We start from the raw sequence: 26,675 nt of genomic DNA, 5'->3' as shown, positions 1-26,675 counted from the left end.
CAGTGCAGAATGTAGCCGACATTCTCCTATGAAGCTCGGCCCGAGGCTGCGTGTCACGGGGAGCCAGGCCGAGCGGCAGACATGGAGGTCTCCAGGAAGTCCCTGGCTGCCTTAGTAGTCTACTGGCTCCCTGTGATCGTATTGTGACTGACAGCAACAGCAGCGATCAGAGTTAGCTCACGTTGCTGCTGGTACAGACGGATGCCTTCTGTGTCACACGGCTGGCGGCTCTTCTGGTTCCTACACCCCGATCATATACGTCACATGGTAAGTTGGAGCACTGTTTCAGAATGACACGGCGACCCCGAAGCTTCAGATTTGTCATCTGCTTGGAAGCAACCTCAAGGTGGCGATTCTGATAGATGTCCACCGATCTCAGACTTCATGTGCGATGTTTCTCTCCATTTCTCTTCTTCGGCCATTTGTGTTGGTTTAGTTGTTGGGATGATGAGGGTTATTGTTATGGTTCTCAATGGCAAGAGAACATAGCCCAGCAAACATAAGAACTAGCTCTTGGAAGGATGGAAACTTAAACTGACCATGAACTAAACCTGCCGCACAACTAATAGTAGCCGGGTAGCGTTGCCTGCGTTTTATCCATAGACGCCCAGCACCGGCCGGAGGACTAACTAATCCTGGCAAAGGAAAATATAGTCCTGGCTCACCTCTAGAGAAATTTCCCCGAAAGGCAGACAGAGGCCCCCACAAATATTGGCGGTGATTTTAGATGAAATGACAAACGTAGTATGAAAATAGGTTTAGCAAAATTGAGGTCCGCTTACTAGATAGCAGGAAGACAGAAAGGGCACTTTCATGGTCAGCTGAAAACCCTATCAAAATACCATCCTGAAATTACTTTAAGACTCTAGCATTAACTCATAACACCAGAGTGGCAATTTCAGATCACAAGAGCTTTCCAGACACAGAAACGAAACTACAGCTGTGAACTGGAACAAAATGCAAAAACAAACAAGGACTAAAGTCCAACTTAGCTGGGAGTTGTCTAGCAGCAGGAACATGCACAGAAAGGCTTCTGATTACAATGTTGACCGGCATGGAAGTGACAGAGGAGCAAGGCTAAATAGCGACTCCCACATCCTGATGGAAACAGGTGAACAGAGAGGATGATGCACACCAGTTCAATTCCACCAGTGGCCACAGGGGGAGCCCAAAATCCAATTTCACAACAGTACCCCCCTCTCAAGGAGGGGGCACCGAACCCTCACCAGAACCACCAGGGCGATCAGGATGAGCCCTATGAAAGGCACGGACCAAATCGGAGGCATGAACATCAGAGGCAGTCACCCAAGAATTATCCTCCTGACCGTATCCCTTCCATTTGACCAGATACTGGAGTTTCCGTCTGGAAACACGGGAGTCCAAGATTTTTTCCACAACGTACTCCAACTCGCCCTCAACCAACACCGGAGCAGGAGGCTCAACGGAAGGCACAACCGGTACCTCATACCTGCGCAACAATGACCGATGAAAAACATTATGAATAGAAAAAGATGCAGGGAGGTCCAAACGGAAGGACACAGGGTTAAGAATCTCCAATATCTTGTACGGGCCGATGAACCGAGGCTTAAACTTGGGAGAAGAAACCCTCATAGGGACAAAACGAGAAGACAACCACACCAAGTCCCCAACACAAAGCCGAGGACCAACCCGACGCCGGCGGTTGGCAAAAAGCTGAGTCTTCTCCTGGGACAACTTCAAATTGTCCACTACCTGCCCCCAAATCTGATGCAACCTCTCCACCACAGCATCCACTCCAGGACAATCCGAAGATTCCACCTGACCAGAAGAAAATCGAGGATGAAACCCCGAATTACAGAAAAAGGGAGACACCAAGGTGGCAGAGCTGGCCCGATTATTGAGGGCAAACTCCGCTAAAGGCAAAAAAGCAACCCAATCATCCTGATCTGCAGACACAAAACACCTCAAATATGTCTCCAAGGTCTGATTCGTCCGCTCGGTCTGGCCATTAGTCTGAGGATGGAAAGCAGACGAGAAAGACAAATCTATGCCCATCCTAGCACAGAATGCTCGCCAAAATCTAGACACGAATTGGGTACCTCTGTCAGAAACGATATTCTCCGGAATACCATGCAAACGGACCACATTTTGAAAAAACAGAGGAACCAACTCGGAAGAAGAAGGCAACTTAGGCAGGGGAACCAAATGGACCATCTTAGAGAAACGATCACACACCACCCAGATGACAGACATCTTCTGAGAAACAGGAAGATCCGAAATAAAATCCATCGAGATGTGCGTCCAGGGCCTCTTCGGGATAGGCAAGGGCAACAACAATCCACTAGCCCGAGAACAACAAGGCTTGGCCCGAGCGCAAACGTCACAAGACTGCACGAAGCCTCGCACATCTCGAGACAGGGAAGGCCACCAGAAGGACCTTGCCACCAAATCCCTGGTACCAAAGATTCCAGGATGACCTGCCAACGCAGAAGAATGAACCTCAGAAATGACTTTACTGGTCCAATCATCAGGAACAAACAGTCTACCAGGTGGGCAACGATCAGGTCTATCCGCCTGAAACTCCTGCAAGGCCCGCCGCAGGTCTGGAGAAACGGCAGACAATATCACTCCATCCTTAAGGATACCTGTAGGTTCAGAATTACCAGGGGAGTCAGGCTCAAAACTCCTAGAAAGGGCATCCGCCTTAACATTCTTAGAACCCGGGAGGTAGGACACCACAAAATTAAACCGAGAGAAAAACAACGACCAGCGCGCCTGTCTAGGATTCAGGCGTCTGGCGGACTCAAGATAAATTAGATTTTTGTGGTCAGTCAATACCACCACCTGATGTCTAGCCCCCTCAAGCCAATGACGCCACTCCTCAAAAGCCCACTTCATGGCCAAAAGCTCCCGATTCCCAACATCATAATTCCGCTCGGCGGGCGAAAATTTACGCGAGAAAAAAGCACAAGGTCTCATCACGGAGCAATCGGAACTTTTCTGCGACAAAACCGCCCCAGCTCCGATTTCAGAAGCGTCGACCTCAACCTGAAAAGGAAGAGCAACATCAGGCTGACGCAACACAGGGGCGGAAGAAAAGCGGCGCTTAAGCTCCCGAAAGGCCTCCACAGCAGCAGGGGACCAATCAGCAACATCAGCACCCTTCTTAGTCAAATCAGTCAATGGCTTAACAACATCAGAAAAACCAGCAATAAATCGACGATAAAAGTTAGCAAAGCCCAAAAATTTCTGAAGACTCTTAAGAGAAGAGGGTTGCGTCCAATCACAAATAGCCTGAACCTTGACAGGATCCATCTCGATGGAAGAGGGGGAAAAAATATATCCCAAAAAGGAAATCTTTTGAACCCCAAAAACGCACTTAGAACCCTTCACACACAAGGAATTAGACCGCAAAACCTGAAAAACCCTCCTGACCTGCTGGACATGAGAGTCCCAGTCATCCGAAAAAATCAAAATATCATCCAGATACACAATCATAAATTTATCCAAATAATCACGGAAAATGTCATGCATAAAGGACTGAAAGACTGAAGGGGCATTTGAAAGACCAAAAGGCATCACCAAATACTCAAAGTGGCCCTCGGGCGTATTAAATGCGGTTTTCCACTCATCCCCCTGCTTAATTCGCACCAAATTATACGCCCCACGGAGATCTATCTTAGAGAACCACTTGGCCCCCTTTATGCGAGCAAACAAATCAGTCAGCAGTGGCAACGGATATTGATATTTAACCGTGATTTTATTCAAAAGCCGATAATCAATGCACGGCCTCAAAGAGCCATCTTTCTTAGCCACAAAGAAAAAACCGGCTCCTAAGGGAGATGATGAAGGACGAATATGTTCCTTTTCCAAGGACTCCTTTATATATTCTCGCATAGCAGCATGCTCAGGCACAGACAGATTAAATAAACGACCCTTAGGGTATTTACTACCCGGAATCAAATCTATGGCACAATCGCACTCCCGGTGCGGAGGTAATGAACCAAGCTTAGGTTCTTCAAAAACGTCACGATATTCAGTCAAGAATTCAGGAATCTCAGAGGGAATAGATGATGAAATGGAAACCACAGGTACGTCCCCATGCGTCCCCTTACATCCCCAGCTTAACACAGACATAGCTCTCCAGTCAAGGACTGGGTTATGAGATTGCAGCCATGGCAATCCAAGCACCAACACATCATGTAGGTTATACAGCACAAGAAAGCGAATAATCTCCTGGTGATCCGGATTAATCCGCATAGTTACTTGTGTCCAGTATTGTGGTTTATTGCTAGCCAATGGGGTGGAGTCAATCCCCTTCAGGGGTATAGGAGTTTCAAGAGGCTCCAAATCATACCCACAGCGTTTGGCAAAGGACCAATCCATAAGACTCAAAGCGGCGCCAGAGTCGACATAGGCATCCGCGGTAATAGATGATAAGGAACAAATCAGGGTCACAGAAAGAATAAACTTAGACTGTAAAGTGCCAATTGAAACAGACTTATCAAGCTTCTTAGTACGCTTAGAGCATGCTGATATAACATGAGTTGAATCACCGCAATAGAAGCACAACCCATTTTTTCGTCTAAAATTCTGCCGTTCACTTCTGGACAGAATTCTATCACATTGCATATTCTCTGGCGTCTTCTCAGTAGACACCGCCAAATGGTGCACAGGTTTGCGCTCCCGCAGACGCCTATCGATCTGGATAGCCATTGTCATGGACTCATTCAGACCCGCAGGCACAGGGAACCCCACCATAACATCCTTAATGGCATCAGAGAGACCCTCTCTGAAATTCGCCGCCAGGGCGCACTCATTCCACTGAGTAAGCACAGCCCATTTACGGAATTTCTGGCAGTATATTTCAGCTTCGTCTTGCCCCTGAGATAGGGACATCAAGGCCTTTTCCGCCTGAAGTTCTGACTGCTAACTGAGGTTCCTCATAAAGCAACCCCAAGGCCAGAAAAAACGCATCCACATTGAGCAACGCAGGATCCCCTGGAGCCAATGCAAAAGCCCAATCCTGAGGGTCGCCCCGGAGCAAGGAAATCACAATCCTGACCTGCTGAGCAGGATCTCCAGCAGAGCGAGATTTCAGGGACAAAAACAACTTGCAATTATTTTTGAAATTTTGAAAGCAAGATCTATTCCCCGAGAAAAATTCAGGCAAAGGAATTCTAGGTTCAGATATAGGAACATGAACAACAAAATCTTGTAAATTTTGAACTTTCGTGGTGAGATTATTCAAACCTGCAGCTAAACTCTGAATATCCATTTTAAACAGGTGAACACAGAGCCATTCCAGGATTAGAAGGAGAGAGAGAGAGAAAGGCTGCAATATAGGCAGACTTGCAAGAGATTCAATTACAAGCACACTCAGAACTGAGGAAAAAAAAAAAAAAAAAAAATCTTCAGCAGTCTTCTCCTTTCTCTGTCAATTAATTTAACCCTTTTTTGGCCGGTCAAACTGTTATGGTTCTCAATGGCAAGAGAACATAGCCCAGCAAACATAAGAACTAGCTCTTGGAAGGATGGAAACTTAAACTGACCATGAACTAAACCTGCCGCACAACTAATAGTAGCCGGGTAGCGTTGCCTGCGTTTTATCCCTAGACGCCCAGCGCCGGCCGGAGGACTAACTAATCCTGGCAAAGGAAAATATAGTCCTGGCTCACCTCTAGAGAAATTTCCCCGAAAGGCAGACAGAGGCCCCCACAAATATTGGCGGTGATTTTAGATGAAATGACAAACGTAGTATGAAAATAGGTTTAGCAAAATTGAGGTCCGCTTACTAGATAGCAGGAAGACAGAAAGGGCACTTTCATGGTCAGCTGAAAACCCTATCAAAATACCATCCTGAAATTACTTTAAGACTCTAGTATTAACTCATAACATCAGAGTGGCAATTTCAGATCACAAGAGCTTTCCAGACACAGAAACGAAACTACAGCTGTGAACTGGAACAAAATGCAAAAACAAACAAGGACTAAAGTCCAACTTAGCTGGGAGTTGTCTAGCAGCAGGAACATGCACAGAAAGGCTTCTGATTACAATGTTGACCGGCATGGAAGTGACAGAGGAGCAAGGCTAAATAGCGACTCCCACATCCTGATGGAAACAGGTGAACAGAGAGGATGATGCACACCAGTTCAATTCCACCAGTGGCCACAGGGGGAGCCCAAAATCCAATTTCACAACAGGTTATATTCTCATTACAAGGTCCACTGTGCGCTGAACTTTTATTTTCTGACATTATCTCCCAACCTGCACTGTACATTAAGTCATTTATAGTTGATCCCACAATGTTGAGCTCCACAGGCTCAAGCTAGAACATTATTGGTTTCTTCTGGAAAAATGCTGTGTTTGGTTCTCACGTTTCCTCTGCCCCTGTGGTCACAAAACTCTATGTCATCCTATTCTGTCTAGGTCCCATTGCTCCAGATGTACTGCCATAAACCAGATGTTCGGTGGTCACTGTTCGTGTTCCTCTGATCAGCCGTTGTCTCCTCCTGGCACTCATAATAATAATAATAATCTTTATATAGCGCTAACATATTCCGCAGCGCTTTACAGTTCTGCACACATTATCATCGCTGTCCCCATTGGGGCTCACAATCCAAATTCCCTATCAGTATGTCTTTGGAATGTGGGAGGATACCAGAGAACCCGGAGGAAACCCATGCAGACACGGAGAGAACACACAAACTCTTTGCAGATGTTGTCCTTAGTGGGGTTTGAACCCAGGACTCCAGCGCTGCAAAGCTACTGTGCTAACCACTGCACCACCATGCTGCCCAATGTAGATCTTATGTACGCCCCTCTATCCAATGGTCGCCTGCTTCGTGGCGGCCCCAGTAGGTTGAGGACTTCCTGTATGTGAGATAGTTTTGGATTCTTAGAGACGTCTTCCAGCATCTTGTTGCTGATCTTCATGGACAGGGGTGGTGATCTCCACCTGGCACCCAGTATGCACAGGTAATGTGCGGGTCTTCTCTACCGGTCTCCTTCTGGGTACCTCCAATGTACAGTAGATGTCAAATATATGTCCTCTCTAGAGGTTACCCAATGCATGGTGGCCTCAGCAGCGCTAAGAGAATCTTGCAAGTTCTGATGTCCTACATACTTACAGAAGTTTTTCATCATTGTTTGTTCTCTGGATGATCTTCCTGGATAAATGGTGGTCTCCTTTTGGCACCTGCTACGTAGATGTCATGTGCATTTCCTCTCTAGTGGTGGCCTCCTGCATGGTGGCCTCAGTAGTGGCAAGAGCATCCTGAAGGTCCTAATGTTCTGCATCCTTACAGATGTTTTCCTTCATTGGGTGTTCTCCAGATCATCTTCCTGGATAGTGATGGTCTGCTCTCAGGTACCCCCACATAGATTTCATATGTACATTCTCTCTAGTGGTCACCCCTGCACATGGGCCTCAGTAGTGGTCAGAGCTTCCAGAAGGTCCTGAAGTTCTGCATCCTTAGATATGTTTTCCACCACTGAATATTATCTGGATGATCTTCCTATACAGTGGTGATCTCCTATTAGGTACCCCAATGTAGAAGTCCTATGTACATCTTCTCTAGTAGGCCACCCCTGCACAGGGGCCTCAGTGGTGGTCAGAGCATCCTGAAGGTCCTAATATTCTGCATCCTTAGAGATGTTTTCTATCATTGGATGCTCTCCCGATGATCTTCCTGGACAGTTGTGGTCTCCTCTTGGCCCTAGCTATGTAGATGTCACATGTTCTCCACTAGTGGCCTCTTGTACGGTGGACTCAATAGTGGTGAGTCCGCCCTGTAGGTCCTGGGATGATGTTCGGACTCATAGACGATGGGTCTACGGAAGTTGTAAGAAATTTCTGTAATCCCACAGCCTTTCCATGAAAATCTCATGGCTGCTGACGCAGGAGGACAAAGTGGAAATATCAGTATATAACCACAATTGATAAATTTGGAATTGTCTCCTGTGTGAATGGGGGCGAGCATCAGACATCTTTGGATGTGACCGACATTCCCCCGGCAATAGTTAGAAAGGAATTGCTCAACAATAACAATAACTGAGGGCAGGAGCTGCTAGAACCTCGTTCACAGGACTGCTGGGGGTCTCACACGTTTACCCCTATTATATCATATATCCACTTAATGAGCAGAAAGAAAGGCATAAATCTTCAGGTCTATGTCTGTCTTATCCCTGTGAAGACGGTGGAGGATGTTTACTACATGACATTGTTACAAAGCTTCATGTGTACAGCGACTTCCAGTCCTAGCAAGTATCAGGAGAGCAGAGATCAGCTGTCAAAGCTCCAGGGGATCTGCAGTGATAATCCACATCTGCCCTATACTCTACCTGGAAAACATGAGGCCGAAAACCAAACTCATCCCCGCACCTGCCTGACACATTCCTGGAGAAACACGTACCCACAACATACCAGGCATGAACCACAGAAGAACTCCCTTATCCACATCCTATAAAGTCTGCCCCTACACACAAATGTATATCGCGAATGCTCCAGGTGTACAATATACAGAATATAACTACTATAATACTGCCCCATGTACAAGAATATAACTACTATAATACTGCCCCTATGTACAAGAATATAACTACTATAATACTGCCCCTATGTACAAGAATATAACTACTATAATACTGCCCCTATGTACAAGAATATAACTACTGTAATACTGCTCCTATGTACAAGAATATAACTACTATAATACTGCTCCTATGTACAAGGATATAACTACTATAATACTGCCCCTAGGTACAAGAATATAACTACTATAATACTGCCCCTATGTACAAGAATATAACTACTATAATACTGCCTCTATGTACAAGAATATAACTACTATAATACTGCTCCTATGTACAAGAATATAACTGCTATAATACTGCCCCTATGTACAAGAATATAACTACTATAATACTGCTCCTATGTACAAGAATATAATTACTATAATACTGCCTCCTATGTACAATAATATAACTACTATAATACTGCCCCCTATGTACAAGAATATAACTACTATAATACTGCCCCTATGTACAAGAATATAACTACTATAATACTGCCTCCTATGTACAAGAATATAACTACTATAATACTGCCCCCTATGTACAAGAATATAACTACTATAATACTGCCCCTATGTCCAAGGATATAACTACTATAATACTGCTCCTATGTACAAGAATATAATTACTATAATACTGCCCCCTATGTACAAGAATATAACTACTATAATACTGCTCCTATGTACAAGAATATAACTACTATAATACTGCTCCTATGTACAAGAATATAACTACTATAATACTGCTCCTATGTACAAGAATATAACTACTATAATACTGCCTCCTATGTACAAGAATATAATTACTATAATACTGCCCCCTATGTACAAGAATATAACTACTATAATACTGCTCCTATGTACAAGAATATAACTACTATAATACTGCTCCTATGTACAAGAATATAACTACTATAATACTGCTCCTATGTACAAGAATATAACTACTATAATACTGCCCCTATGTACAGAATATAACTAATATAATACTGCTCCTATGTACAAGAATATAACTACTATAATACTGCTCCTATGTACAGGAATATAACTACTATAATACTGCTCCTATGTACAGGAATATAACTACTATAATACTGCTCCTATGTACAAGAATATAACTACTATAATACGGCCCCTATGTACAAGAATATAACTACTATAATACTGCTCCTATGTACAAGAATATAACTACTATAATACTGCCCCTATGCCTGGTGCCTCCAGCGAGACCTGGTGATGACAATGTCCTATGTACGTGAGCTGCCAAGGTCGGAGGGCACATGAGCTGCTGGTTTGGAGGGGGGAAGGGGCACATGTCATTGATGGGATCATGAAGTCGCAGATGAGCTGCTCTATAGTGAGAGAGAAGATGCCGCCATGATTCCGGCCCTCGGCAGTCGCCATTTTTCCTACATAATTTTGAAAAACTCCCATCGGCTGCGTTTTTAAAGAACAGGTGACGGTGACTCAGTGGCCAAGTGTCTCCTGACCTGACACCCAGACACCTCTTGGGAGTTCTGGAGACAAATTGTCACCACTCTCCCTCCGGCACCCAGGCTCTAGAGCTCGTTGTGAAGATGAAGAAAGATGGCTGCTGTAGTATGTCACCGCCTTGTTCCTTCCAGGCCTAGAAGACTCTGTGCCTCCCCCCACATCATGGAGGTCACACACAATACTAGATGGAGGAGTTAGTGATGGGGGTGTACTCATTTTGCATCAATTAATTTGAATAAAACTGAAGACTTTATAATGAGTTATACGATACAATAACCTCACTGTCGTGTGATGGGGAAGATGTTCTATAAAGCTCAATTGTCAAAAAGTGGAAATTGTTCTTGTGTTCAGTGAAATAATGATTAAAATCTGACTTTTCAAAGGGGGTGTACTCACTTATGCAAAGCAGTGTAGATATATGGGGGACAGCACTTACTGGGCCTTGGTTAGATGCAGCACTTGATGATCTCCGTGGATCTGTACTCTGTATCGGAGATGATTCTCGTATAGCGTCTAGAAAAATAGTCACAGCGAGAAATAAATGTCATTATCCTGCACCCCCAGTGTCATCATCCTGCACCCCAGTGTCATCATCCTGCACCCCAGTGTCATCATCCTGCACCCCCAGTGTCATTATCCTGCACCCCCAGTGTCATTATCCTGCACCCCAGTGTCATCATCCTGCACCCCAGTGTCATCATCCTGCACCCGTGTCATTATCCTTCACCCCCAGTGTCATTATCCTGCACCCCAGTGTCATTATCCTGCACCCCCAATGTCATTATCCTTCACTCCCAGTGTCATTATCCTTCACCCCCAGTGTCATTATCCTGCACCCCCAGTGTCATTATCCTGCACCCCAGTGTCATTATCCTTCACCCCCAGTGTCATTATCCTTCACCCCAGTGTCATCATCCTGCACCGCCAGTGTCATCCTGCACCCCAGTGTCATTATCCTTTACCCCCAGTGTCATTATCCTTTACCCCAGTGTCATTATCCTGCACCCGTGTCATTATCCTGAACACCCAGGGTCACTATCCTGCACCCGCAGTGTCAATATTTTGCACCCCCAGTGTCATTATCCTGCACCCCGAGTGTCAGTGTGTCACTGTCCTGTTCCCCATATAAACCCCGTAGGTTACCGTGTTGTATAGTTCGGATGCCCGGTGGTCTGGGAGATCCATTGCTTTCTGGTTTCTTGGATATGGCATGGCTAGAAGACAAGGAATACATGGATTGAACCATGTTGATTTCTCAGAGCGATCCCCAACAGGAGAAGTCAGAATCTACAGAATAACAACCTGTTTGTAACAGCCCCTGAAAATGAGCTGTAAACATTTAATTTCTGCCTCAGCCCCATCATTGAGATGTAATCAGGAGTATTTCTAAACCGCTAGAGACCTGAACTACTATCCAGATAACATGACACTAAAAAACTTTACTGATCATGCAGGTTAAGAATTCTACTCCATGTTTAGTCCATGCCCGCCCAACAATTTCCTGATGCAGACTGGCATGCAAACTCACAAACTACTGAGGCTCTCCTTTTTTTTACATGAAATGTAGTCATGAAAATGGAAACATTGATTCAGTTTTAATAGTATGATTTCATTACTTCATTTTGGAACGCGTGTTGTCAGACCCCATCGCGGTCCCTTAGTATTGAAAATTCTTGCAGTTTTGATCAATACTGTCTGTTCTGGCATTGTGTGGATATCAGACAGGGACTGACCCTCAGAGCAGCTTATTCCTTTCTCATATACTTATATAATACTTGCTTCTTACCATTTGTCTTGGGATGGAGTTGCTGCATAAAGATGAAAATCAGAGTCTGCAGGAGATTTTTCATTGTAGCTGGAGATTGTATTAAATTCTGTGAAAGAAGAGTTGCAGCGGGTTGCAGTGTCCAAGAGAGGAGAGTGAGGTGCAAAGTAAATAATAGCGTAGCAAAGTGTGCAAGAGAGGCGGACACAATGTTAAATTAAGGAACAGAGTGCAGTGTCTTGTAAATTACAGTGTGGTGTACTGGGACAGCAAAAGTGCAATGTTCTGGACATGGGAGAGCAGGATGCAGTGCCCAGAAAAGAAGGGGATACCTTGGAAAAAGAAGACCAATTTGTTATAGTGTCCAGGAGAAGAGAGTGCAGTGTAACCGAGTGTAGAGTGCAGTGTCCTGGTGATTTGATGAAGAAGGTGGTGTGTCCTGGGGATAGAAAAGTTAGTTATCCAGATGACGGGAGAGCTGGATGCAGTGTCTAGGAGATGGGACAGTTGGATGCTGTCTCCAGGAGATGGGGGAGTTGGCTGCAGTCTCCAGGAGATGGGAGAGCAGAGTGCAGTTTCTTTTAGATAAAATACAGTCTCCTAGTAGAGTGCAGCAGCCGGATGCATTATTGTATTATTGAATATAAAGAGAGAGCCCAGGAGAGAGGAGAGCAGGGTGCAGTGTCCTGGAGATCCTGGGGTTATACCGAGCCCTGGAGAGAGGAGAGCAGGGTGCAGTGTCCTGGAGATTGGAGAGTGCAGTGTCCTGGAGATGAATAAAGTCTCCTGGATAGGTTCTTCATTAGTGACGTTTACATCTGGAGAGAGGCAGAGGCAGGTTCTGACAAGCCATTACTAAAAATCAGAGTAGTGAGAACTCTGTACCTGGAGGGCAGTGGGGTGACTGAGCTCCGGCCCGGGGGCCATCTGTTTTCTTCATCTTCAGCAATAAACACAGTACCGGTGGATCTCGCAGAGCACAACGTAGACATCAGGACGCTCCGCACTACTGGTCCATTAATGGTCCCATACACACTGGACGCCTCTGCTGGTCCGCAATAATAAAGGCATGATTGCTGCCCCCCTTTAATGGCTGGCGCTGGTTCAGCCAGGTGTAGGTGTGTTACAGTTTATGGCTGAGGGCTCGTAACTCTACAACTTGACAAGTCCTATAAAAATAATGATTGTCCTTCTGTAGAAGACGCAGGTATTAAGTGTTAAAAAGTGATAAATTCCAAGAATGTCGCGGGGAAGATTCTTATCCTGAAGGCGAAGCTTCCAGCTCCGGGGCCCGGTGTGAACTCCGTACCTCACCCCGCGTCCCCATATTGACCTGATCTCAGTGCAGGGACTTGTACTCACTTTTCTGTTGATCAGTGACTAAAACGCTATGAAAATCTCCAGGTGGAGGGGGCACATACTTTCTAGGCCGTGCATACGGTACTGGAAGGAGAAGTTCACAGCTGGGAACACATTAGGGCCCTTTTCCACAGAACGATGAATTGGTAAAAAGATCGTCGCTCCCTGATATAAATGACTTGTTAGTACAATTATGTTCCTGCAGTCGTCTGTGTATTCATGCCGGTGGTCGGTTGTGTAATCTCTTGTCGGTCCACAAGTCCTGCTGTTTTTATTACAAATGGTTGTCAGATTCCTGATTACATGATGGCATGCTGCTGAAAACATGAAAGATTCAACCACAAAGAAGTGAATCAACGCTGATCTTTGGACTGCGGCACGTTTGCACTCCACAATCATGATCCAATGCTAATGTCTTACTAATGATCCAATGATTATGTCCCACTACTAATCCAATGATGTCCTACTCATGAGCCAAAGCTGAAGTCTTACTCATGATCCAATGCTGATGTCCTACTCATGATCCAATGCCAATGTCCTACTCATGATCCAATGCTGATGTCCTACTGATAATCTAATGCTGATGTCCTACTCATGATCCAATGCTGTTGTCCTACTCATGATCCAAAGCTGAAGTCTTACTCATGATCCAATTCTGATGTCCTACTCATGATCCAATGATTATGTCCCACTCCTAATCCAATGATGTCCTACTCATGATCCAATGCTAATGTCCTACTAATGATCCAATTGTCCCACTACTAATCCAGTGATGTTCTACTCATGATCCAATGCTGATGTCGTACTCATGATCCAAAGCTGATGTCCTACTCATGATTCAATGCTGATGTTCTACTGATGATTCAATGCTGATGTCCTACTCATGATCCAATGCCGATGTCCTACTCATGATCCAAAGCTGATGTCCTACTCATGATTCAATGCTGATGTCCTACTCATGATTCAATGCTGATGTCCTACTCATGATCCAATGCTGATGTTCTACTCATGATCCAATGCCAATGTCCTACTCATAATCCAATACCCATGTCCTACTCATGATCCAAAGCTGATGTGCTACTCATGATTCAATGCTGATGTCCTACTCATGATCCAATGCCGATGTCCTACTCATGATCCAAAGCTGATGTCCTACTCATGATTCAATGCTGATGTTCTACTCATGATCCAATGCCAATGTCCTACTCAAAATCCAGTACCCATGTCCTACTCATGACCCAAAGCCGAAGTCTTACTCATGATCCAATGCTGATATCCTACTCATGATCCAATGATTATGTCCCACTCCTAATCCAATGATGTCCTACTCATGATCGAATGTGTTATGGCCTGGTGGTTACGGAGCAGTACTGAGATGACCTGGTGGGTAAAACCAATCATGGACAAGCTCAGCGGAGGTGGCAGCTCCACTGACAGTAATCACTGTTATGACCTGGTGATTACGGAGCAGAACTGAAATGACCTGGTGGGTAAAACAAATAAGGTACTAGCTCTGGGGAGGTGGTAGCTTTACTGACCGCAATCCCTACTCCTAACACCAACACTAGAAATAGCCGTGGAGCGTACCTATCTCTGCCTAGACGCCTCTTCACAGACTAAGAACTAGCTACCCCTGAAGATGGAAAAGGAAAACTATCTCGCCTCAGAGAAACCCCCAAAGGAAAGATAGCCCCCCACAAATATTGACGGTGAGTGGAGAGGGAAATGACAAACTCAGAAATGAAACTAGATTTCAGCAAAGGAGGCCAACACTATCTAAATAGACAGAGATAGAAAAGGCTACTGTGCGGTCAGTATAAAAACTAAAAGTCCACGCAGAGTTTACAAAAAATAACCTCCCCACCGACTCACGGTGTGGAGGAGCAAATCTGCGACCCCAGAGCTTCCAACTAGCCGGAATACTTCATAATGACAAGCTGGACAAAAGAGACATAACTTAAACTGAACAGAAGGTCATAAGCAGGGAAACACCCAAAAACTAGCAGAACTTATCTTAAGCTGAAATGGACTGGCCAACAGAGAGCTTCCAGGAAAGGACTGAATCCACAGGAAGGAACATTGACAGCTGGCATCAACTACAGCCTAAAGCCCAGTTAAATAACAAGGCCAGGGCACCGATTAGTAAAAGCAGCTGCTAAGTTCCACTTGAAACCACAAGAGGGAGCCCAAGAGCAGAACTCCCAAAAATACCATTCATAACCACAGGATGGAGCCCAAGAACGGAATTCACAACACCAATGCTAATGTCCTACTAATGATCCAATGATTATGTCCCACTACTAATCCAATGATGTCCTACTCATAATCCAATGATGTCCTACTCATGATCCAATGCTAATGTTCTACTAATGATCCAATGATTATGTCCCACTACTAATCCAATGATGTCCTACTCATGATCCAATGCTGATGTCATACTCATAATGCAATGCTGATGTCCTACTCATGATCCAAAGCTTATGTCCTACTCATGATTCAATGCTGATGTCCTACTCATGAATGATCCACAGCTGATGTCCTACTCATGATTCAATGCTGATGTCCTACTCATGAATGATCCAATGCCGATGTCCTACTCATGATCCAATGCTGATTCCCTACTCATGATTCAATGCTGATGTCCTACTCATGATCCAATGCTGATGTTCTACTCATGATCCAATGCCAATGTCCTACTCATAATCCAATACCCATATCCTACTCATGATCCAAAGCTGATGTGCTACTCATGATTCAATGCTGATGTCCTACTCATGATCCAATGCTGATGTTCTACTCATGATCCAATGCCAATGTCCTACTCATAATCCAATACCCATGTCCTACTCGTGACCCAAAGCTGATGTCCTACTCATGATTCAATGCTGATGTTCTACTGATGATTCAATGCTGATGTCCTACTCATGATACAATGCCGATGTCCTACTCATGATCCAATGCTGATGTCCTACTCATGATCCAAAGCTGATGTCCTACTCATGATCCAAAGCTGATGTCCTACTCATGATTTAATGCCGATGTCCTACTCATGATCCAATGCCGATGTCCTACTCATGATCCAATGCCGATGTCCTACTCATAATCCAAAGCTCATGTCTTACTCATGATCTATTGCTGATATCCTACTCATGATTCAGTAATGTCCTATACATGATCCAATGATGTCCTGCTCATGATTCGTCAATGTCCTACTCATGATCCAATGATGATGTCCTACTCATGATTTAATGCTGATGTCCTACTCATGATCCAATGCCGATGTCCTACTCATGATCCAATGCCGATGTCCTACTCATGATCCAATGCCGATGTCCTACTCATAATCCAAAGCTCATGTCTTACTCATGATCTATTGCTGATATCCTACTCATGATTCAGCAATGTCCTATACATGATCCAATGATGTCCTGCTCATGATTCGGCAATGTCCTACTCATGATTCAATGCTGATGTCCTACTCATGAATGATCCACAGCTGATGTCCTACTCATGATTCAATGCTGATGTCCTACTCATGAATGATCCAATGCCGATGTCCTACTCATGATCCAATGCTGATTCCCTACTCATGATTCAATGCTGATGTCCTACTCATGATCCAATGCTGATGTTCTACTCATGATCCAATGCTGATGTTCTACTCATGATCCAATGCCAATGTCCTACTCATAATCCAATACCCATGTCCTACTCGTGACCCAAAGCTGATGTCCTACTCATGATTCAATGCTGATGTTCTACTGATGATTCAATGCTGATGTCCTACTCATGATACAATGCCGATGTCCTACTCATGATCCAATGCTGATGTCCTACTCATGATCCAAAGCTGATGTCCTACTCATGATCCAAAGCTGATGTCCTACTCATGATTTAATGCTGATGTCCTACTCATGATCCAATGCCGATGTCCTACTCATGATCCAATGCCGATGTCCTACTCATGATCCAATGCCGATGTCCTACTCATAATCCAAAGCTCATGTCTTACTCATGATCTATTGCTGATATCCTACTCATGATTCAGCAATGTCCTATACATGATCCAATGATGTCCTGCTCATGATTCGGCAATGTCCTACTCATGATCCAATGATGATGTCCTACTCATGATCAAATGCTAATGTCCTACTCATGATCCAAAGGTCATGTACTACTCATGATCCAATAATAATGTCCTACTTATGATCCAATAATAATGTCCTACTCATGATCCAATAATAATGTCTTACTTATGATCCAATGATGATGTCCTACTCATGATGCAGCAATGTCCTACTCATGATCCAATGATGATCTCCTATACATGACCAATGATGTTGTCCTATACATGACCAATGATGATGTCGTACATCTTGTCAATGATGATTACCAACTCATGTTCCTGTGATGCCCAATTCATGGACCAATGTTGATGTTCTATATATGACTAATGATGATGTCCTACACAAGACTAATAATGATGTCCTACATGACCAATGATGAAAAACTACTCATGAAACAATGGCTACTTCAGTGATCATGTCCTTCATATGACCATACATACATATACCATGGGATCAGGCACTGATACGTGTATCCTCACAATGATTTTTTCCATCTGGTTGATTCTGGTATCATAGACAATTATTAAGAGAGACCTCCACTTGCTGTATTGCGGAAAAGTTTAGATGTTTCCAGCTAAGGATGAACTGGTGGTAGTGGTGGCAGAGAAAATCCATCCATATGAGATCCATCCAGCACGGTGGCTCAGTGGTTAGTACTGTTGCTCTGCAGAGCTGGAGTCCTGTGTTCAAATACCACCAAGGACAACATCTGCAAGTAGTTTGTATGTTCTCCCCGTGTTTGTGTGGGTTTCCTCCCACATTCCAAAGATATACTTATAGGGGATCTAAATTGTGAGTCCCAGTGGGGACACTGATGATTATGTATGTAAAGGGCTGTGGAATATGATAGCGCTATATAAGCAAAGCATAATAAATAAAAAAATAATAATCCATGGTTTTGCTTGGTGGTAATGGTAATGCTTTATATTCCTTGGTTTCTACCACTCAGGGTCCAGAGTTTAGGCCGATTCATCCGATGAGATGAATTTATGGATATTGATGCACCTGCTCTTTAATCTTCCACCGTGTCACTGCAGGTATTATTCCCACTGATCATGGAAATAAATTAACCACAATTTCTGATTTACACAGCCCATTGTTGTGCCCATGTATACGAACAGCTAAGCTCTGTTCAGCTCCTTGTGAACCAGCAGAGGGATGTGACTTGGATGGAGGAACCCTGGTTGCCCAAGAGAGGTCTGAACAATCACTGGAGTCTTCTCTTACTGGATGGTGGCTCATGAGCGGTCCCCACCTTGGTTGATGGAGAGAAACCTGGACAGCCATTGAAGGCTCCTCTTACTACATGGTGATTCGTGGGTGGTCCCCACTTCAGTTGCCCAAGAGAGGACTGGACAACTACTAGAGTCTCTTCTTTCTTGATGGCGGCTCTTCAAAGGTCCCAACTTTGGTTCACTATGGCTACCTTTGCTCATTGTACATCTACTAATATGACATATGGCTTCATCTGCTCTGCATCCTGTTACTCTGCTTGTCTACATGACACGAGACAATTACCTGCCACCATGTAGACACCTGTGGGGTCAAGATTTGTGAGATGTGACATTCTCGAGGACATGCCAGCCTTTACCTGCTCTGACTGTCATGTGTGAAATGTCTGATCTCTTTCTGATCTTTTCTTTGCACCTCAACAGCAAACTCCAACTCAACTCAAAAATATTTCCAGAATCCGTCCCTTCCTCAGCCCTCAATCTACTAAAACTCTTGTGCATGCCCTCATCATCTCCTGCCTCGATTACTTAAACACCCTCCTCTGTGGCCTCCCCGCTAACTCTCTTGCACCACTCCAGTCTGTCCTCAACTCTGCTGCTCGCCTAATCCACCTCTCTCCTCGCTACTCCCCTCTGCAAATCCCTCCACTGGCTCCCAATTCCCCAAGGAATCCAGTTCAAACTACTAACACTGATCTACAAAGCCATCTACAACCTGTAACCCTCCCTATATCTCTGAACTAATCTCCCACTATCTTCCCTCACGTAATCTCCGATCATCCCAAGACCTCCTACTCTCCTCCACACTTATTCGTTCCTCACACAATCGCCTCCAAGATTTCTCCCGAATATCCTCCATCCTCTGGAATTCCTCGTCTCAACACGTCCGATTACCCACCACCCTCGGATCCTTCAGATGGAACCTGAAAACCCATCTCTTCAGGAAAGCCTACAGCCTGCAATAACCATTCTGCCGCCTCACCACCACCCGAGCTGCTGCCTCACCACCACCAGAGCTGCTGTACCACTGACTTTCTGTCTCTTCCCCACCATCCTGTAGAATGTAAGTCCGCAAGGACAGGGTCCTCTCCCCTCTGTACCAGTGTGTCATCGTAAATATGTTTATTGTAAACGATATATATAACTTTGTACATAACTCCTTTCTCATGTACAGAACCATGGAATTAATGGTGCTATATAAATAAATAATAATAATAATTAATTCAATGTGAGGGGGAAGCGGTCAGGGAATCGCCAAATGATTTATGGTGCAAAATAGCTAAATAAACAGTTAACCCATCCACAATTCTATGGTGAGGAGTCTCCATGTGGGGATGTGCCCAGATTATCACACCCCACTGTACATAGCACCAACGCAGGTCTTTGGTAAATGTCTGACCTTGTTCCATGGAGCTACAATCTAAGCCTGTTTAACAACATCTGGTGGCACCTCCTGCTCGAGGTGGTCGCATTGATGTGCCCTCTGAGCATGGATCACCAGTTTGGAGATACACAGGGCATTATTCCACTGATGACCGAGTTACTTATGGTCAGTATATATGATTGATCCGGTGGCCTGCTGACGCAGCTCCTCATCCATTATCTACAGGATCTTGTGAGTTATGACTCCAACATGTCAGGACAGCAGGACTGTGCAAATGTTAAGTTTCCTCCTGAGGGCAGGACCCCAAACTGAGGACCCTCCAGCAAGAACTGAAGCATTTACTGATCCTATCTTTGACCTGAATACCTGGTGTTACATAAATAAGAGACAAAATGCAAAACCTGAATCACTAGCAGGTAAATCATCCCCAAGCAGCAATCCAAACCCAGTGATAATGGGGAGGGGAGGAGCGCACCAGACTTCAGGCCCTCACTGTCCATGGAAAAGCTTCCTGAAGCTTCAGAGACCTTCATCATACATGACTGTAGTGTGACATCACCATATAGAACTTGATGTAACAAATCCATCTTTGAATGTGACATCATAGTGGTATGTAGGGTGACACCTACATATGTGTGACCTCATTATAAGTCATAAAGTCATACTGCGTGAGGTGACATCGTCATCGTAGGTCCAATAACTTCATCATTGTTCTACATGGTGTTACACCTACATATGTGTTACCTCATCATATATCATAATGCATGACTTCACCATCGTCCTACGCTTCTGTAACGCGGTGCTGGGTGGTAACCGCGGGCAAAGAAATCGTCTCCTTTTACGTCCTGGCGAAAAAATAGAGAGGGTCTTGGCAAAGTGTTTGGACTTGTGTTGTGAGGGCCTTACTCCAGTGCAGGCTGCAAGTGGGGGCTTGCCAGGGCCATAGATTCCGCAGTTCATTGAGGGAGACCACCTGTCACGATCCATTTTTGGATCACGACGGACGAGGGAGAGGCGCAAAAACAACGCATTGCACACAGACCAATGTTTCTCTATGGGGCAGCTCACATCAGCCGTATATTTCTCAGCCGTATTTTATGGCCGTAGAAAATAGCAGCATGCTGTGATTGTCAGCGTATTCCTCCAAAAATACGCCAATGACAGTCTATGGGAGCGAGAAAAATACGGATTGCACATGGAACACACATGTGACTTGCGAGAAATACGCAGCGGTGTCCTATAGAAAAGCCGGTAATTCAGTGCGGTGTACAGTAACATCACACTGACAGGTTAGAATAGAATAGGTAGAATAAATGTCTACACATAGAATAGGTATATATATATATATATATATATATATATATATATATATATATATATATATATATATGTGTGTCAGTGAGACACACACGTATATACATATATATATTTATTTATATTTAATATAGCGCTAGATAGCAGAAAAGCCGGTAATTCAATTGTCGGCTTTTGCTCTCTCCTTACCAAACCCGACAGGATATGACACATGGTTACATACAATAAACCATTTCATATCCCTTATATTTTTATATATCCCCTTAATTTGTAAAGCGCTGCGGAATATGTTGGCGCTATATAAATAAAAATTATTATTATTATCCCTCACTAATAATGTTAGTAGTTTGTGCAAAATTTGGGAGCTGTAGGTGTTAAAATAAAGGGTTAAATCACGGAAAAAATTACCACACGACTCGAGGCTCCGTCCTCACACATTACCACATGAGGCTCCGTCCCCACACATTACCACACAAGGCTGCGTTCCCACACATTACCACACAAGGCTCTGTCCCCACACATTACCACAAAAGGCTCTGTCCCCACACATTACCACACAAGGCTCTGTCCCCACACATTACCACACGAGGCTGCGTCCCCACACATTACCACACAAGGCTCTGTCCCCACACATTACCACACAAGGCTCTGTCCCCACACATTACCACACAAGGCTGCGTTCCCACACATTACCACACAAGGCTCTGTCCCCACACATTACCACAAAAGGCTCTGTCCCCACACATTACCACACAAGGCTCTGTCCCCACACATTACCACACGAGGCTGCGTCCCCACACATTACCACACAAGGCTCTGTCCCCACACATTACCACACGAGGCTCCGTCCCCAAACATTACCACACGAGGCTGCGTCCCCACACATTACCACATGAGGCTCCGTCCCCACACATTACCATACGAGGCTCCGTCCCTCCATATTACCATACGAGGCTCCGTCCCCACACATTACCACACGAGGCTCCGTCCCCACACATTACCATACGAGGCTCCGTCCCCACACATTACCACACGAGGCTCCGTCCCCACACATTACCACATGAGGCTCCGTCCCCACACATTACCACACGAGGCTCCGTCCCCACACATTACCATACGAGGCTCCGTCCCCACACATTACCACACGAGGCTCCATCCCCACACATTACCACACGAGGCTCCATCCCCACACATTACCACATGAGGCTCCGTCCCCCCACATTACCACACGAGGCTCCGTCCCCCCACATTACCACACGAGGCTCCGTCCTCACACATTACCACATGAGGCTGCGTCCCCACACATTACCACATGAGGCTGCGTCCCCACACATTACCACACGAGGCTCCGTCCTCACACATTACCACACGAGGCTCCGTCCCCTGTTGTGAACTCTATTTCTGGGCTCCCTCCTGTGGTCACAAGTGGTACTGTGTGAGTGCTGTCTTTCTGCAGGTTGTGACTGGCATCAGCTGTCTCGTTATCTGTGGGCTGGTTTTCTATTTAAGCTCACTTGGACTCTCAGTCCATGCCTGCTGTCAATGTATTCAGTGCTATTCTGATTCCTTCTGACTACCTTGCTACCAGTCTCTTCAAGAGAAGCTAAGTTTCCGTTTTGTTCATTTTTTGATCATTTGTGTTCAATATGTTTCTTGTCCAGCTTGCTAATATGTGATTTCCCAGCTTGCTGGTAGCTCTAGGGGGCTGAATTTCCCCCCCCCCCACACCGTTAGTTGGTGTGGGGGTCTTGAATTCTCAGCGTGGATATTTTGGTAGGGTTTTTTGCTGACCGCACAGTTCTCTATCTGTTTTCTGCTATCTAGTATTAGCGGGCCTCATTTGCTGAATCTGTTTTCATTCCTACGTGTGTCTTTTCTCCTTACGTCACCGTTATTATTTGTTGGGGGCTTCCTATATCTTTGGGGTCATTTCTCTTGAGGCAAGTGAGGTCTTGCTTTCTCTTTAGGGGTAGTCAGTTTCTCAGGCTGCGTCGTGACGTCCAGAATTTTAGGTACGTTCACCGGCTACCTTTAGTGTGTCTGGATAGGATCAGATTTGCGGCCAGTCCAGTTACCACCTCCCTAGAGCTTGTTCTTTGCCTATTAACTTAGCTGGTATTTCCTGTGATCCCCAGCCACTGGGATCATAACAGTACAGCAGGCCAAAAAAGTGTTTAATGCATCGCATGAAGTGGGATAAAAGAAGTCCTGAGTACAATTTTTTTTTTTTCCTCCTTTGCTGCAGTCTGTCCAGCTTCTCTCATCCCCTTAATCTCTGGGTGGTTTTGAGCTCAGCTGCAGACATGGATATTCAGAGTCTGACTTCTAGTGTGGATCATCTTGCTGCAAGGGTGCAAAATATTCAGGCTTTTGTTGTTCATAGCCCTATGTCTGAGCCAAAGATACCTATTCCTGAGTTGTTTTCTGGAGATAGATCTAGGTTTCTGAATTTTAGGAATAATTGTAAATTGTTTCTAGCTTTGAGACCTCGTTCCTCTGGTGATTCCGCTCAGCAAGTTAAAATTGTTATCTCCTTGTTGCGTGGCGACCCTCAAGATTGGGCCTTCTCTCTGGCGCCAGGAGATCCTGCATTGCTTAATGTAGATGCATTTTTTCTGGCGCTTGGACTGCTTTATGAGGAACCTAATCTTGAGAACCAGGCAGAAAAGGCATTGCTGGCTATCTCTCAAGGTCAGGATGAAGCTGAGGTGTACTGTCAAAAATTTCGGAATTACTCAATGGAATGAGTGTGCCCTGGCTGCAAATTTCAGAGAGGGTCTTTCTGAAGCCATTAAGAATGTTATGGTGAGGTTCCCCACGCCTGCAAGTCTGAGTGATTCAATGGCTTTGGCCATTCAGATTGATCGGCGTTTGTGGGAGCGCAAATCTGCGCATCCTCTGGCGGTGTTCTCTGAACAGAGACCTGAGTCTATGCAATGTGACAGAATTCTGACTAGAATTGAGCGACAAAATCATAGACGTCAAAATGGGTTGTGCTTTTACTGTGGTGATTCTACTCATGTTATCTCAGCATGCTCTAAGCGCTTAAAAAAAATCGCTAAACCTGTCACCATTGGTACCATACAGCCTAAGTTCATTTTGTCTGTTACTTTAATCTGTTCTTTGTCATCCTACTCGGTTATGGCTTTTGTGGATTCAGGTGCTGCCCTGAGTCTTATGGATTTGTCGTTTGCCAGGCGCTGTGGTTTTGTTCTGGAGCCTTTGGAATTTCCTATTCCACTGAGGGGAATAGATGCTACGCCATTGGCTGAGAATAAGCCTCAGTATTGGACTCAAGTGACCATGTGCATGACTCCTGTACATCAGGAGGTGATTCGCTTTCTTGTGCTGCATAATTTGCATGATGTTGTCGTGTTGGGTCTGCCATGGTTGCAGGCCCATAATCCAGTTCTGGATTGGAAAGCTATGTCTGTGTCAAGTTGGGGTTGTCAGGGGATTCATGGCGATGTCCCTTTGGTGTCAATTGCTTCTTCCACTCCTTCTGAGGTCCCTGAGTTTTTGTCGGACTACCAGGATGTATTTGATGAGCCCAGATCCGGTGCCCTGCCTCCTCATAGGGATTGTGATTGTGCTATAAATTTGATTCCTGGCAGTAAGTTCCCTAAGGGACGACTTTTTAATTTGTCTATACCAGAACATGCCGCGATGCGGAGTTATATAAAGGAGTCTTTGGCGAAGGGACATATTCGCCCATCCTCCTCCCCTCTTGGTGCAGGATTTTTTTTTGTGGCCAAGAAGGATGGTTCTCTGAGACCTTGTATAGATTATCGTCTTCTAAATAAAATCACGGTCAAATTTCAGTATCCTTTGCCATTATTGTCTGATCTGTTTGCTCGGATTAAGGGATCCAGTTGGTTCACCAAGATAGATCTTCGTGGTGCGTATAACCTTGTGCGTATCAAGCAGGGGGACGAATGGAAAACAGCATTTAATAAGCCCGAAGGCCATTTTGAGTACTTGGTGATGCCTTTTGGACTCTCTAATGCTTCTTCTGTGTTTCAGTCCTTTATGCATGACATTTTCCGAGAATATCTGGATAAATTTATGATTGTGTATCTGGATGACATTTTGGTCTTTTCTGATGATTGGGAGTCCCATATGAAGCAGGTCAGGATGGTGTTTCAGGTCCTGCGTGCTAATGCTTTATTTGTGAAGGGCTCAAAATGTCTCTTCTGAGTACAGAAGGTTTCCTTTTTGGGTTTTATTTTTTCTCCTTCTACTATTGAGATGGACCCAGTCAAGGTCCGGGCTATTCATGACTGGACTCAGCCTACATCTGTTAAGAGTCTTCAGAAGTTCTTGGGTTTTGCTAATTTTTACCGTCGCTTCATCGCTAATTTTTCTGGCGTGGTTAAGCCCTTGACGGATTTGACCAAGAAAGGTTCTGATGTGACTAATTGGTCTCCTGCGGCAGTGGAAGCCTTTCGGGAGCTGAAGCGCCGGTTTTCTTCAGCTCCAGTCTTATGTCAGCCTGATATCTCTCTTCCTTTCCAGGTCGAGGTGGATGCTTCTGAGATTGGAGCAGGGGCTGTTTTGTCGCAGAGAAGCTCTGATGGCTCTGTGATGAAGCCTTGTGCCTTCTTTTCAAGAAAGTTTTCGCCTGCCGAGCGGAATTATGATGTTGGTAATCGGGAGTTGTTGGCTATGAAGTGGGCATTTGAGGAGTGGCGACATTGGCTCGAGGGATCTAGGCATCGTGTGGTGGTCTTGACTGATCACAAAAATCTGATTTATCTCGAGTCTGCCAAGTGTCTGAATCCTAGATAGGCTCGCTGGTCGTTGTTTTTCTCCCGTTTTGATTTCGTGGTCTCGTACCTGCCTGGTTCGAAGAACGTGAAGGCTGATGCCCTTTCTAGGAGTTTTGTGCCTGACTCTCCGGGAGTTTTAGAGCCGGCTGGTATTCTCAGAGAGGGAGTGATTTTGTCTGCCATTTCCCCAGATTTGCGACGAGTGCTGCAGAAATTTCAGGCTGATAGACCTGACCGTTGCCCACCAGAGAGACTGTTTGTCCCAGATAGATGGACCAGCAGAGTTATTTCCGAGGTTCATTCTTCGGTGTTGGCAGGTCATCCTGGGATTTTTGGTACCAGAGATTTGGTGGCTAGGTCCTTCTGGTGGCCTTCCTTGTCACGGGATGTGCGTTCCTTTGTGCAGTCCTGTGGGATTTGTGCTCGGGCTAAGCCTTGCTGTTCTCGTGCCAGCGGTTTGCTTTTGCCTTTGCCTGTCCCGAAGAGGCCTTGGACGCACATTTCCATGGATTTTATTTCAGATCTTCCAGTATCTCAGAGAATGTCTGTCATCTGGGTGGTGTGTGATCGTTTTTCCAAAATGGTCCATTTGGTGCCCTTGCCTAAGTTGCTTTCCTCTTCCGATTTGGTTCCTTTATTTTTTCAGAATGTGGTTCGCTTGCACGGCATCCCTGAAAAT

At 45.1% G+C, this 26,675-nt stretch overlaps 1 protein-coding gene across 2 annotated transcripts in view; it reads right to left on the bottom strand.

Moving 5' to 3' along the window:
- Window positions 1–20,441, bottom strand: part of ADAM33 (ADAM metallopeptidase domain 33) — a 79,510-nt gene extending 59,069 nt beyond the window's left edge. Inside the window, exons 1-3 of one of the 2 annotated variants that reach the window (XM_077280379.1) lie at window positions 20,315–20,441; window positions 11,190–11,260; window positions 10,483–10,559 (exon numbers count right to left, since the gene is read on the bottom strand). In XM_077280379.1, the coding sequence (XP_077136494.1) occupies window positions 10,483–10,559; window positions 11,190–11,258 (146 nt within the window). In that variant the 5' untranslated portion in view covers window positions 11,259–11,260; window positions 20,315–20,441. Of the gene's footprint in view, window positions 1–10,482; window positions 10,560–11,189; window positions 11,261–11,832; window positions 12,648–20,314 lie in introns of those variants that run through there. The other variant, XM_077280378.1, reaches the window with a different exon arrangement.
- Window positions 20,442–26,675: the final 6,234 nt, after the last annotated feature.

This window comes from Ranitomeya variabilis, chromosome 1 (assembly GCF_051348905.1).
Source record: "Ranitomeya variabilis isolate aRanVar5 chromosome 1, aRanVar5.hap1, whole genome shotgun sequence".
NCBI classification, from domain to species: Eukaryota; Metazoa; Chordata; class Amphibia; order Anura; family Dendrobatidae; genus Ranitomeya; species Ranitomeya variabilis.
Note: the sequence above shows the minus strand (reverse complement) of the source record. Positions and strands in the feature narration are given on the sequence as shown.